This window comes from Xyrauchen texanus, unplaced genomic scaffold, assembly GCF_025860055.1.
Source record: "Xyrauchen texanus isolate HMW12.3.18 unplaced genomic scaffold, RBS_HiC_50CHRs HiC_scaffold_440, whole genome shotgun sequence".
Lineage (NCBI taxonomy): Eukaryota > Metazoa > Chordata > Actinopteri > Cypriniformes > Catostomidae > Xyrauchen > Xyrauchen texanus.
The window spans coordinates 6,853-21,805 of record NW_026266408.1 but is presented as its reverse complement, the minus strand read 5'-3'; the positions used below and the strand labels follow the sequence as shown (position 1 = coordinate 21,805).

Genomic DNA, 14,953 nt, shown 5'->3' with positions numbered 1-14,953 from the left:
GACTTTTGGACTCCACTGTACGACTGTAAGTAGAACTTCTAATATATTGTTACATTTACTCACTATATTATATGTACTATATGTTTGACTTCCCTAATTTGACTTCATGATCTTGTTTCATAATGTCTCTGCAGGTGTTTTCATGCTTCATTGAATGAAGATTATTTATAAAATGTGAGATAAAGTCCTGATCTAACTAATGACACAAATAATATCAATAAATCAACTTTTAAACAAAGACAGGAAACTTCAATAATGTAATATTTTATTAGTTTATTGAATTTTGACAAGAGAAATCTGAAAGACAAAAGCACACATATACTTGTGTGAATAGAAGTCACTGTTAGTCTCCATGTGAGACATGAGTGAGAAGAGCAGAAGAGAATCCAGAGGATCTACTCAGAACACTGATCTCTCCTCACTTCTCCAGTGACTGACAGCTGCTCTTTCTGTTTGGCCTCACAGCTCACTGTGACCGCCTTCATCCACTCGTCCTGAGAGAGAGTCAGACTGCTGCTCCAGCTGTACAGACCGCCCTTCTCCAGGACCCCAGCACTGCTCTTCTCAGACCTGCTGCTCCCGTCCACCTTCCAGCTCAGGCTCCAGTCTGAGGGGAAGCCCTTGTTGGCCACACACATCAGTGTTGCTGTGTTCTTTGTGGAAATCTCTTCACTGGAGGGCGGCAGGACGCTCACTTTAGGACTAGTGATGCCTGACAAATACACAATAGACAACTTCAAAAGAAGAAAAGATTTCTTTCTCCAGATTGAAACTAAATCAATTACATTAGTCAATTATATATTTTGAAGATCTTTAAAGATATCATTGAAAACTTTCAACATTAAACTGCAAGTTTGTTTCTTCATGTTGATCTGTTCAATCATATAAAGAACAATTTATTTCCCCAAAGACTCTGAATGACCAAAATGATGAAATGATGAATAAAGTTCACATATCTTTATATGTTTGCAGTTTGACTTACACAAAAGTTCAAGAATATTTTCCTTCATAAATTTCTCTTTCTACATTCAGAAATAACTATGAAAAGACATTGCCCAACCTCAAGAGAATAGAAAAGAAAATTCTGTACAATGATGAACTTTTAACAGTTAATTTGGTGAAAGAATTCCTCCAGTAAAACTTTATATGTTACATATTACATTAAGAAACATTTCATATTGAAGGAGCATTTTTATGAACTCTTGATAATGTTCGTCATTTAAACACAGAGTCATTTAACATCTCCAAAAACTGAATAACATCTCACTTCTGTACCAGCAACAAATTCACATGTGCTGACAAAGTGTAAATTAAGTGTCTTTAAAGTTCACCTTCATTTCTGGAAAAACAGCCAAATTATTCAATCTGTCTAATCAGATATTATTAATAAATAATGAAATATAAATCAAAAAAGTGAGAGAAATCACTGAACTCATATGTGTGTCAATTCAACATAAAACTGACACATTCCACATTATAAAAACACATAAAACATTAAAATGATGATTTGATGATTTACTTACTGCCAACATCCAGTCTGGTGCCGCTGCCGAAAGTCCACCACAGTGATACAAACTAATAGAACAGCTGCACAAAAACCTCTGAGCGCTTCACTAACTGCACTTTAAACACATGATCACAAACACATCTTTACACAACACACATTCAAACATGATTCATTTCATATTGTCATCAACTACTGTTTCAAAAATACAATAAAAACATTCATATTACATTCATAATTATATACAACATGTTTATTACAATGTAATAACTCCTCTATAACACATTTGATTTAGTTTGATCTACTGAATGCTCATGAGATTTCCACAATGAACAAAAATCATTCGAATTTCATCCAATTGTAATTAATAACTAAAAGATAAAGATTGAAATGTACTGAATGTAATTTGACATGTAATTGTTTCTTATTTCTGCTGTTCTCCTGTAACGCTCACATTTTCTGCTGAGAGGAAACAGTTTTGAATGTCCCGCCCCTCTGATTAAAGCACAATATCAGACTGTCTGTTAGTCAGGACTGTCAAACCAACATCACTGTTCCTTCAGTTCTCACTCATTCACAGTAAAGATGACAGCACACGCTCTCATTATCTGCTCTCTACTGCTTTTCATTGCTGGTGAGAATCTGTTTCAGTGCATTTCACTAATATAAACTCAATTTAACTGTAGAAAGTTTTTTATTGTTATTTCAAGTGTCAAAAAGCTCTTGTGAAATAATATTTTATTTTATTTTCTGTTTCAGAGTGTAATGGACAGTACACGGTCACTCAGAGTCCCTCAATAACAGCTCAACCAGGACAACAAGTTCAAATAAACTGTAAAACCAGCAGTGATGTCTACTGGGAGAGTACTGATTATAGTAGTAGTGATGGACACTACTTGAGCTGGTACTTACAGAAACCTGGAGAAGCTCCTAAACTCCTCATATATCGAACCAACACCCTTCAGTCTGGAACTTCATCTAGATTCAGTGGCAGTGGATCTAATAGTGATTTCACTCTGACCATCAGTGGAGTCCAGACTGAAGATGCAGGACATTATTACTGTCAGAGTTATCACAGTGGTGGTGTGTTCACACAGTGATAAAGAGTCGTACAAAAACCTCCTTCAGTGAAAGAGGAACTACTGATACAGAAACAGTTTCTCTGAATGTTTCATTATAAATTGACATGGACACAAAGTTTTAGATTTTGATATTTCACACTCAACACTACATATGAAACTGGACTGACACATTTTATTATAAAGGTCAATTCAGTCATTTTTGGTTGATGTTTTACTGGCTGATATGACACTAGTCTTAAACTTTACTGACACCTATCCATGTGAATACAGCATCATGCAAACATAAAACATTTGTTTTCACAGATGTCATATTTGAATGTAATTCATCACTTTAAACAATAGATTCAGAAATGAATGAAAGTGGATGAGGATGTGCTGCTGTCACTGATATTCTGTGTTGAATCATGGAGATGTTCCAGTATACACAAGTCCAGATGTTTATTTTAGGAGTTATAACTTTCATTATATGACTTATATGATAGTCGTAGAATGAACATAGACTGTTTGCACAATGTTATCAAGCTTATCAAGTCAGATTTGAATCTCTTTAGTTCGATTACTTCAGCATTCAAACTGTGTATGTTGATAAATAACTCGTCAGTCTCTGTGATTTTGACAATCTTGGAAGCTGGTCTGGGATAAATTGGCCAAATTATTATTATTATTATTTGTTTTGTTTTATATTGACAGCAGAATGTTGTTGTGATGACATCACAATCAGCCCAGTTTGCAGTCACCCCCACTTCTAAACTCGTTCTGGTGCCGGCGGTTCCCGCTGTTTTCAAAAACGATTAACGACTCAATAGAGCAGAAGTGAAACTGGTGTGTTCCAGTTCAGATCATTTAACCAATCAAACAGTGAATCTGAGAGTGTGAAAATCACATTTGCATTGTCAGTGTGGAATGATTGTGTTTCTCTCAGAATAGATCAGATCTGTCTCCAGTGACCATGTTCAAACCACAAGAGGATTCATTTAGTTTTACCAGTAAATGAATCTGTTCAACTATTAACGTTAAAAACATTTTTTAGATTTCTTGATAAAATATTACATCTAATTTTCTCTGTTAGTAGAAAGACACTTTAAACAGTGAATTTGTTTTTGTCACAAATGTTTGTTGTTCAGAAACTTTATTATTATTTTTGTGTAATGAAACTTTAATCCTGAAGGAAACTGCTGCATCACTGCAATAACACTCACACACACACACACACACACACACACACACACACACACACACACACACACACACACACACACAGAATGAAGAACATTTAGTTTTTAGTCCCTGCTTCTGACCTTTGACCTCATTCATCATGTTGACCCGTAACAATTTGACCGTTTCATATATTGATGCAGCTCACTCTCATATCTAATTGTGCCATTTGAATCTCCAGAGACCTGTAACATCAGACAAAGACAAAATGTTCAATTGTTCAGATGCAAACTCACATCATAAATAACATCGAACTTTTGTTTTTTGCATTATCTGACGTGATCTTTAAACTAATTTACATTTAGACTCTTTGCATTGGCGGCACTATGGAAGCAAATCTGTCTCACCAGATTTTGAAATTAAAAAGCCATTGAATTTCTAGCACTGAATTTTTCAACATTGAAACTATGAATGTGAATTTGGCTTCTGAATTCAACTCTTCAAAATTTCAATAACTAATTTTTACTTTTATTTTTCAATGTTTTTCAAAAATTCAGAAACAAAAATTCACATTTAAAAATTCAAATCATTTATATTCAAGTTGCTCAAATTCAGATGGCAAAATTCTGTGTTAAATTCAGATTAAACATCCGGGACACCGAGGATAAGCAATCGATTCTGTATGAAATCGAACCATGTGACAGGATATCGCCGTTGCTTGAAATTACAGGAATGGCGCCAGCTATGACAACAAACCCAAACGATGGTGCTTCGTGAGTGTATTAACTGTTTTATTTGCCTTTTGTGAGATTCAGTAACAGGTAATACCTGACACGCTGCACATTAACAGAATTTTTGGACAATATCTACGCTGAACTTTTAATGAAGTGGCGTTCGATAAAATTGTTAAAATTGATGGCCAATAATGTAACCGTAACCAAACCCTTAATATTATGCTTATTAAAGTTTAGTAACGCTAAGCCGCTTAAAACTTCCTTCTCTGACTGAGAACAGATGGCTTTTTGAGAAGCTATTGATCCATGCTGTGAGTGAAAACAATTCTTGTTTTAGTTTTGATGTATTGGTTATAATACATTAGCACATTGCTAAGTTTATCAAAAATCTGTCTGAAGACATAATTACACTTTTTTTCCCTTGGGAATAAATGGTCACGGTTGATGATGTAAAATGTATCACTTCCTATGTGCCAAATTATTTCCTGGAAACATAAAAGATGGTGGTGGTTTGTAATATTATAAATGCAAGGAGTTTTGTCAGTGAGCAGGTTAAGAGTATCATTATTACCTCATTCACCAGTGGATAGAAACATACATTTATTTAAATGGAAATGTGTTCTTGAAAATATATATATATATCTATTTTATTTTTTTCTATTATCTTACACTCCAAGCTTGCTTTTGGATAAGGAATGTTATGCGTTCTACCTTCTCTCTTTATTACTATTAACAGGTAATAACTTGCAAATACACTCCATCACTGTATGGTGGGGTAATTGCTCAGCAGAGGATAAATATGCGCTGAATAGGGTGGTTAGGACAGCGTCAAGGATAATTGGGTTGGACCTCCCTAAGATCTGTGACATCTACAACATCCGCCTACTTAAAACTGGACTGAAAATACTTAAAGATTATTTGCACCCCGCTAATTCCCTTTTAATTCCTCTACCATCAGGTAGAAGGCTAAGAAGCATCAGATCCCGAACCACCCGCTTTTCAAATAGCACTTATCCACAAGTTGTGAGGTCCCTCAATTTACACCAACAATCGTTATCTGCTCTGCTTACACAATTATGTCCTTCTCTTCAGTATCACTAAATGCATTAGCATTTTATTTGATTTATTTATTTATTTGATCATTTATTATACTTATCCATTGGTAGCAACCCAAGAATTTGTTTTTTGATTTTGTTTTGTTTTTATTGTATATGTCATGTCTGATGATGTGTTGTAATTTTGGTCCAATACTGTCTTGTACTGTCCTGAGTGAGCCAAATCACTAAAATGAATTCCAGGCGATTTGCATCGTTTTGGCAAATGAAGACTTGAACTTGAACTTGAACTTGAACTTGCAGGAATATAGTTGGAATTGCCCCCTTCTTCAGTATGAGACGCTGAGAGAAGCCTGCATGATATTGTGCCAGGTTAGAAAATAAGTCTGTGAAATGGGCAGAGCAAACTAACAACTTCGAATTAAACTGTTGCGGTATCCGATTATAGATAAACATCAACCACGCCTGTTGACATTTCTTTTCTGTGGAAAGGGTATGAAAAGTCCTCACATCCCCTGCACAGCCTGGAACATAACATTTATTTCCACGATCTGTCATTTTCCCTATGACCCTCGCTTGTTTCGATGATTCGGCTGAGCAGTTCCGCCTGACATTGAACATGGGCTGGCATATGCACATTTTTGGAGGCGTACATATTAATGATCCCGACTGTTAGCGCCACAGTCGGTGTTATGTGGAGATTCGCCTATTTTTCAGGGGGTTTTTCAAAAACAAGATTTAAATAAGAAGGAGAAAACAATTGTGTTTCACTGTATGTCATGTCCATGTACTGAACTCTTGTTATTTAACTATGCCAAGATAAATTCAATTTCAAATTCTAGGGCACCTTTAAGAACTTCTAACGCTACACCTGTTAACACAGGCCTGAGTATGTGTGAAACTGCGACAAACATTCACATATCATACACCTCCGTCTTCCATCCGGTTCTCTTATATTTGAATTGGCGCTTATCGTTAATGTACCGTTAATCGAACAACGAGCGGCTTCATTGAAATTAAAATTCACGCTTCTGTCTCGAAGCTCGTCTCCTTATAACACAGCTGTCTTATTGTTATTGACAATTTAATTAACATTAACAAGGAAATAAAGGGAGACTGTAACTTAAATAATTTAAAACTGGACGAAAAACAATTTAACAGGGCTTTCTGAACCGACGGCTGATCGAAGCCCGTCATTGCTAACGTTACACAGCAGTGTCTGAGGTAAATATTATCCTTTTTGCTTCTAGTATCAGTATGTAACACAAGGGCTAGTCTAACCAATATAACTATTAACTACAATACTAAATATTTCATTAAAATTATTTTTAAAATGTAAAACGTAACTTACCTGAGGGTAAAAACGGGAAGAAATGGCGGACTCCTCAGTTTGAAAAATTAGCCAAACTGTCAGTCAACTTGTCTCTCGGAGGTTCATCTTCGCCAATCCACCAATAGGAATTCAAGGATGATGCAATGCATATACGCCACCAGAGGGCATTTTTACGATTATACATTTTTAATGTTACCTTCGACAGATTAAAACCTATGATTAAAGCCATCACAATATGGAATACAAAATAAAGAAAACACCTGGTCATTTTATTTTTTATTTAAAGGCAAAGCTCAAATCATACATTGACTAGATATTCATATTTTTTGACTCCTGTTTTTGACTACAACAGTCATTTTCATGGGTCTTGACTCAAAAAGTGTTGTGAATGTGTTGTGTAGGCCTATAATTATTGTGTAATCTTTAGTTTACACTTCAGTCATAAAACATGAATTATAACCATTTTAATAAAAACGGTTCTTTGCTCTCAAGGGTTCTACATAGAACCATAGCCGGTTGAAAGGGCACGCTGGCGTGTGGTGCCCGCTCCTTTCTCCGGCTAATCATTTGGCTTTAATGTTTAAATTGGATATTTATATATTTTTTAATTACCTTACAAGCTTCATAGGTAACCAGTCTGTACATGTCGCCCATGTTTTCCATCGTGATGTGGAATCGCGTTACAGTCTTTGGACTATTGTTGCTGTTTCTGGGTGTCTGCGGACCGTTAATCATCAAAAGTTGTGTGATCCAGGACTTACACAATAGTGATATTGATATTTGCATGGACTCCTCTACAATGACCTTAAGGTACACTTTTCGCCAGCTGCTGAACCTTAATGGGAATCATGCTTTGGGGACTGAACCACGCGCACTTTGCACTACCTACGGAATACTTCGCCTAAAACGTTACCTACATCGATCATCACGGAGTGGGTACTTATGTTCGTCTCAAAATAATGTTTTTTATCTGACTGTGTTGCGTAAACCGCTGAAGTCACCATGGAGACTGCCATTTAATAATTTGGCAGTCTTGCGTGAGGAGGCTGCACCAGCCTCGGCTGCACCGGTACGATTGCTGGAATCTGCACTGATAAATGTGCACTCGATTAATAACAAAGCTTTGACTGTATGTGATCTAATTATGGATCAAAACTGGGATCTCATGCTTAACAGAAACCTGGCATAAAGAGTCTGATGGTCTACTCCTTAATGAAATGACTCCTGAGGGATATGGATTATGCGATCTTCCGCGATTCAACTGGAAGAGGAGGTGGTATCATTGTGCTGTTTAAACAGCCTCTAGGACTGTGTTCTGTGGATATCCCTTCGTTTACCTCATTTGAATGCCTCGCCTTGAGTGTTTCTGCTTCATCATCTACGGTCATTGTGACTGTGTACAGACCTCCCAAGGGTAACAAAGAATTTACATCAGATTTTGCTGAACTACTGTCTGTGTTGGTTTTAAAATTTCAGAAAATGTTAATTCTTGGTGATTTTAATATACACATGGACAAAAAAGATATTTCATCAACTAGAGACTTTACATCTTTATTAGACTGCTTTGAGTTACATCAAGTTGTGGATTGTCCTACACACAACAAAGGCCACATGTTGGATCTTGTGATTCAAAATGGTACACTTGTGTTTGGGTTGTCTGTATCTGATTTTGGGCTATCTGATCACTTAGCCATTCTTTTCAACTTGGAGTTACCTGATTTACTCACTACTACTTCCCGTATTATTTATTACCGTAAGTGGAGATCTATTGCACCCACCGACTTCTCAGAGTTTATTGACTCTGCTGTTAGTTGTATTCTACCATCTGATGCATTGGATGATAAAGTAAATTGGTTGTACACAATTCTTTCATCTGGCCTGGACACTTTTGCTCCTCTGATGTCACGTGCTGTATCTTTTAAACGATCTGCCCCGTGGTATAACGATGATCTGCGCACAATGAAAACTCATGTCGCAAAATGGAGCGCAGATGGCGCTCTACTGGTCTAACTGTGTATCATCTGGCCTGGAAAGAAAGTTTGGGAGAATATAGGACTGAAATTGTATCGAGAAGGTCTGCTCATTTCTCCCAGATCATTGCAAGTACTCAAGATAACCCAAGAAAATTGTTTAATTCTATCAACAATCTTTTAAACGTAAATAATATTCCCAATGTCCCTCCTTCTGTTCAATTATGCAATAAGTTTCTTGTGTTTTTTGGCAATAAGATTGAGGGGATAAGAGATCAGATTACTACCACTAATACAACTAAGTAACATGGAATTTTCTGGGGTTTGTTTTTCAGAATTCTCCATGTTAGATTCTCAATCCCTGTGTAATGTGGTTCTAAAAATGAGGGCTGCCACCACAAGTGTTGATCCCATACCAGCTGGGTTGTTTCAGTCATGCTTTTCTTCTTTGTGTCCGGCTGTATTGAGTATTATAAATGACTCACTGTTTTCTGGTGTCATGCTATCTGCACTTAAAATTGCTGCTGTAACCCCTGTTCCAAAAACAAATAGCCGTGACTTTGAGAATCTAGCAAATTTTCGTCCCATCTCTAGTCTCCCTTTTATTGCTAAAATCTTAGAACGTATTGTTGCTTCACAACTGCTTTCTCATTTGTCTGCAAATAACCTCTTTGAGCCTGTTCAGTCTGGCTTTCGTAAAATGCACAGCACTGAGACAGCATTAGTCAAAGTCACAAATGACTTATTGATGGCTTCCGATGCTGGTTGCTTATCAATACTGATTCTGCGTGATCTCATTGCTGCTTTCGACACTATTGATCATAGCACTTTACTCTGCGCTTAGAGTCTGTCTTTGGTGTATCTGACTCTGCTCTGAGCTGGTTCAAGTCTTAATTTTCAGATCGCAAACAATTCGTTGTGCTGGGTGGCTGCAGATCTGAGGCTGGTATGGTAAAATTTGGTGTTCCTCAGGGTTCAATTTTGGGTCCCTTACTTTTCACTCTTTATATTTTTCCTCTTGGCCAACTCTTGAGGTCTCTAGGTCTTGATTTTCATTTTTATGCAGACGACACCCAGATATATGTTCACTCAAAATCTGAGGTAAATGTGGCCGTATTACATCTTTCTAACTGTATCACAGTTATTAAAAATTGGATGTCTGCTAATTTTTTATGCTTAAATAGTGACAAGACCGAGGTGATGCTTATTGGTTCACCCCACCAGTTACGCAGAGTGCAACCTGTAGCGTTAGAAGTGGATGGCTCTGTAATCCAGTTCCAATCAAAACTAAAAAACTTGGGAGTAATTTTTGATTCTAATTTAACATTCGATCTTCACGTATGTAATACTGTTAGAGTTTCTTTTTTTCATCTTAGAAATATATCCAGATTACGCCCATGCTGTCCTTTCCTGTAGCTGAAAAATTAATTAATACTCTGGTTTTTTCTAGAATTGATTATTGCAATGCCTTGTTAGCAGGAGCATCAAAATCTATTCTGAACAAACTTCAGTGGGTACAAAACTCTGCCGCACGTATTCTGACTAGGACAAGACAAAGAGATCATATAAAACCTATTTTAGAGATCCTGCATTGGTTACCTGTTAAATTTCCTGTTGATTTTAAGATTCTGATGTTGACGTACAAGGCATTGAATGGACTCACTCCTCAATATCTCGCCGAGCTTTTAATGCCCTACATCCCAACACGTAATCTTCGCTCTGCTGATGCCGGTGTTTTAGCTGTTCCGTAATCGAATCTAAAAACAATGGGTGATAGGGCACTCTCTTCAGTCAGCCCCAAAGTTATGGAACTCCTTGCCTTCCGAAATAAGATTTGCACCATCTTTGAAAAGGTTTAAAACATCCCTTAAAACTTATTATTTTACGGAAGCATTTGGGTAAAGGTGCTATTAGTGGTTGTTAATGAGATGTATCTTATGGTTTTACTCTGTCTTCATATTTATTAATTTTTTATTTTTTGTTGTTTTTAGGTTTGTAATCTTGTGTGAAATATTTTGTATTGTGTGATCATGCCTCTTTATGTAAAGCTTAGAGAATTAACTTTTAAAAGCCTATACAAAATAAAGTTATTATTATTATTATTTTTTTTTTTGGTAAAAGGTTCTATTGGCCAAGTATGGAACCCCAGGGTTCTATATAGAACCCAGAGGAACCCTTTTTTTTAAGAGTGTACAAATTTTAACAAAATATACATTTACATGAGGGGCAAACCAAACTTTTCAACAGATTCTTGGAAGAAAGCCAAGGTCATTTTTTTAATGACGTGTTTGTTTTATTAATGTATTGTAGATTCATCTGTACAGCACTTCGGTTAGCTTTGCTGTGTTTGAGTGTGATTTAGAAATACATTTTACTTACTTACTTATTAATACAGAGTTTTGAACAGTTGATTGAAACATTCATCCTGAGAAACACCATATGTTTGAGTTCCCTAATTTGACTTCATGATCTTGTTTCATAATGTCTCTGCAGGTGTTTTCATGCTTCATTGAGTGAAGATTATTTATAAAATGTGAGATAAAGTCCTGATCTAACTAATGACACAAATAATATCAATAAATCAACATTTAAACAAAGACAGGAAACTTCTAATAATGTCATATTTTATTAGTTTATTGAATTTTGACAAGAGAAAAGTGAAAGACAAAAGCACACATATACTTGTGTGAATAGAAGTCACTGTTAGTCTCCATGTGAGACATGAGTGAGAAGAGCAGAAGAGAATCCAGAGGATCTACTCAGAACACTGATCTCTCCTCACTTCTCCAGTGACTGACAGCTGCTCTTTCTGTTTGGCCTCACAGCTCACTGTGACCGCCTTCATCCACTCGTCCTGAGAGAGAGTCAGACTGCTGCTCCAGCTGTACAGACCGCCCTTCTCCAGGACCCCAGCACTGCTCTTCTCAGACCTGCTGCTCCCGTCCACCTTCCAGCTCAGGCTCCAGTCTGAGGGAAGCCCTTGTTGGCCACACACATCAGTGTTGCTGTGTTCTTTGTGGAAATCTCTTCACTGGAGGGCGGCAGGACGCTCACTTTAGGACGAGTGATGCCTGACAAATACACAATAGACAACTTCAAAAGAAGAAAAGATTTCTTTCTCCAGATTGAAACGAAATCAATTACATTAGTCAATTATAGATTTTGAAGATCTTTAAAGATATCATTGAAAACTTTCAACATTAAACTGCAAGTTTGTTTCTTCAATCATATAAAGAACAATTTATTTCCCCAAAGACTCTGAATGAGCAAAATGATGTCAGATTGATGAAATGATGAATAAAGTTCACATATCTTTATATGTTTGCAGTTTGACTTACACAAAAGTTCAAGAATATTTTCCTTCATAAATTTCTCTTTCTACATTCAGAAATAACTATGAAAAGACATTGCCTAACCTCAAGAGAATAGAAAAGAAAATTCTGCACAATGATGAACTTTTAACAGTTCATTTGGTGAAAGAATTCCTCCAGTAAAACTTTATATGTTACATATTACATTAAGAAACATTTCATATTGAAGGAGCATTTTTATGAACTCTTGATAATGTTCGTCATTTAAACACAGAGTCATTTAACATCTCCAAAAACTGAATAACATCTCACTTCTGTACCAGCAACAAATTCACATGTGCTGACAAAGTGTCAATTAAGTGTCTTTAAAGTTCACCTTCATTTCTGGAAAAACAGCCAAATTATTCAATCTGTCTAATCAGATATTATTAATAAATAATGAAATATAAATCAAAAAAGTGAGAGAAATCACTGAACTCATATGTGTGTCAATTCAACATAAAACTGACACATTCCACATTATAAAAACACATAAAACATTAAAATGATGATTTGATGATTTACTTACTGCCAACATCCAGTCTGGTGCCGCTGCCGAAAGTGTACCACAGTGATACAAACTAATAGAACAGCTGCACAAAAACCTCTGAGCGCTTCACTAACTGCACTTTAAACACATGATCACAAACACATCTTTACACAACACACATTCAAACATGATTCATTTCATATTGTCATCAACTACTGTTTCAAAAATACAATAAAAACATACATATTACATTCAGAATTATATACAACATGTTTATTACAATGTAATAACTCCTCTATAACACATTTGATTTAGTTTGATCTACTGAATGCTCATGAGATTTCCACAATGAACAAAAATCATTCGAATTTCAACCAATTGTAATTAATAACTAAAAGATAAAGATTGAAATGTATGAATGTAATTTGACATGTAATTGTTTCTTATTTCTGCTGTTCTCCTGTAACGCTCACATTTTCTGCTGAGAGGAAACAGTTTTGAATGTCCCGCCCCTCTGATTAAAGCACAATATCAGACTGTCTGTTAGTCAGGACTGTCAAACCAACATCACTGTTCCTTCAGTTCTCACTCATTCACAGTAAAGATGACAGCACACGCTCTCATTATCTGCTCTCTACTGCTTTTCATTGCTGGTGAGAATCTGTTTCAGTGCATTTCACTAATATAAACTCAACTGAATTGTATACATTTTTTTTTATTATTATTTCAAATGTCGAAAAGGTCTTGTGAAATAATATTTTATTTTATTTTCTGTTCCAGAGTGTAATGGACAGTACACGGTCACTCAGAGTCCCTCAATAACAGCTCAACCAGGACAACAAGTTCAAATAAACTGTAAAACCAGCAGTGATGTCTACCGGCACAGTACTGTGGGATACCTTCTGAGCTGGTACTTACAGAAACCCGGAGAAGCTCCTAAACTCCTCATATATTATACAAACCGCCTCCAGACTGGAACTTCATCTAGATTCAGTGGCAGTGGATCTAATAGTGATTTCACTCTGACCATCAGTGGAGTCCAGACTGAAGATGAAGGACATTATTACTGTCAGAGTTATCACAGTGGTCCAGTGTTCACACAGTGATAAAGAGTCGTACAAAAACCTCCTTCAGTGAAAGAGGAACTACTGATACAGAAACAGTTTCTCTGAATGTTTCATTATAAATTGACATGGACACAAAGTTTTAGATTTTGATATTTCACACTCAACACTACTTAAGAAACTGGACGACACATTTTATTATAAAGGTCAATTCAGTCATTTTTGGTTGATGTTTTACTGGCTGATATGACACTAGTCTTAAACTTTACTGACACCTATCCATGTGAATACAGCATCATGCAAACATAAAACATTTGTTTTCACAGATGTCATATTTGAATGTAATTCATCACTTTAAACATTTGACTTGTTTCACCCCTCAATTGGACAGACTCATATAAAGTGAGAGGTGATGTCACATACATGTTGTTCAGGTATTCAAATAGATTCATCTAGTGCTGGAGTCTCTTGTTTGATGGAGTGTGTGTGTTGATAAAGTGATTTTTCACGAGTGTTTTTAAGACAAGACTTGAGGATAGTCGAGAGCACAGATATCAAAACTAACTCTAATAGAGAGACAATTCTTCTTCAAGACACTCGACTCCTCATTTCTGAAAATGGAAAAACACATCCAACAGAATAAAGAAGAGTCTCCTCCCTCTTTCTTTCTATTCTTCTTCTTTTTAACACACAATCACACACTTTCCTTCAATACACTCAGTCACACAGCACAATTTCACTCAATGTCAAAGAACTACAATTCAGTTCACAGTCAAACACTTCTTCCTCTCTCCATGGAAAGACACAAACTGAAGTCTCTCAGTAATCTGTATCATCTGCCTCCACTAATTAACCTCATAATGAAGCTCATTAGTGGCTTGAACATCTCAAACAACACCAGCAGAGAGAGACAAAGTAAAGTAGTATTGATGTTGAATAGTTGGGTTGTATTAGTTGTTTTGATGTTTTTTTGATGTTGTTTAGTTAGAAAAGAATATGCTGGGTTCACACATTTTGACTACAGTGTTGTTTTGAGCAGTAATGAGTTAGTAGAAAATGTATTTAAAGGTTCAGTATGTAAGATTCAGAAACACTTGTTATTAATGACACTTGTGGCCGTTCAGTGAACTGCAGCAGCGACCTGTTGCTCGTGCTCGTGCACACACTCCATAGGGACGCGAGCATCGGCCAAAACAATGACGTAATGTACAAAGAG

At 36.2% G+C, this 14,953-nt stretch overlaps 1 pseudogene and 3 gene segments (V, D, J or C); 2 read left to right on the top strand and 2 right to left on the bottom strand.

Annotated features, from left to right (window-relative positions):
• Positions 1 to 257: 257 nt before the first annotated feature.
• Positions 258 to 1,010, bottom strand: LOC127642170 (Ig lambda chain C region-like). The segment is given in 2 exon segments: positions 258 to 712; positions 983 to 1,010. Coding segments are annotated over 2 exon segments (345 nt in total).
• Positions 1,011 to 2,051: 1,041 nt separating this feature from the next.
• Positions 2,052 to 2,604, top strand: LOC127642169 (immunoglobulin kappa variable 4-1-like). The segment is given in 2 exon segments: positions 2,052 to 2,138; positions 2,264 to 2,604. Coding segments are annotated over 2 exon segments (390 nt in total).
• An 8,851-nt stretch (positions 2,605 to 11,455) lies between these two features.
• On the bottom strand, positions 11,456 to 13,036 carry LOC127642168 (Ig lambda chain C region-like; annotated as a pseudogene).
• A 203-nt stretch (positions 13,037 to 13,239) lies between these two features.
• LOC127642172 (immunoglobulin kappa variable 4-1-like) lies at positions 13,240 to 13,779 on the top strand. The segment is given in 2 exon segments: positions 13,240 to 13,326; positions 13,454 to 13,779. Coding segments are annotated over 2 exon segments (375 nt in total).
• The last annotated feature ends 1,174 nt before the right edge of the window (positions 13,780 to 14,953 follow it).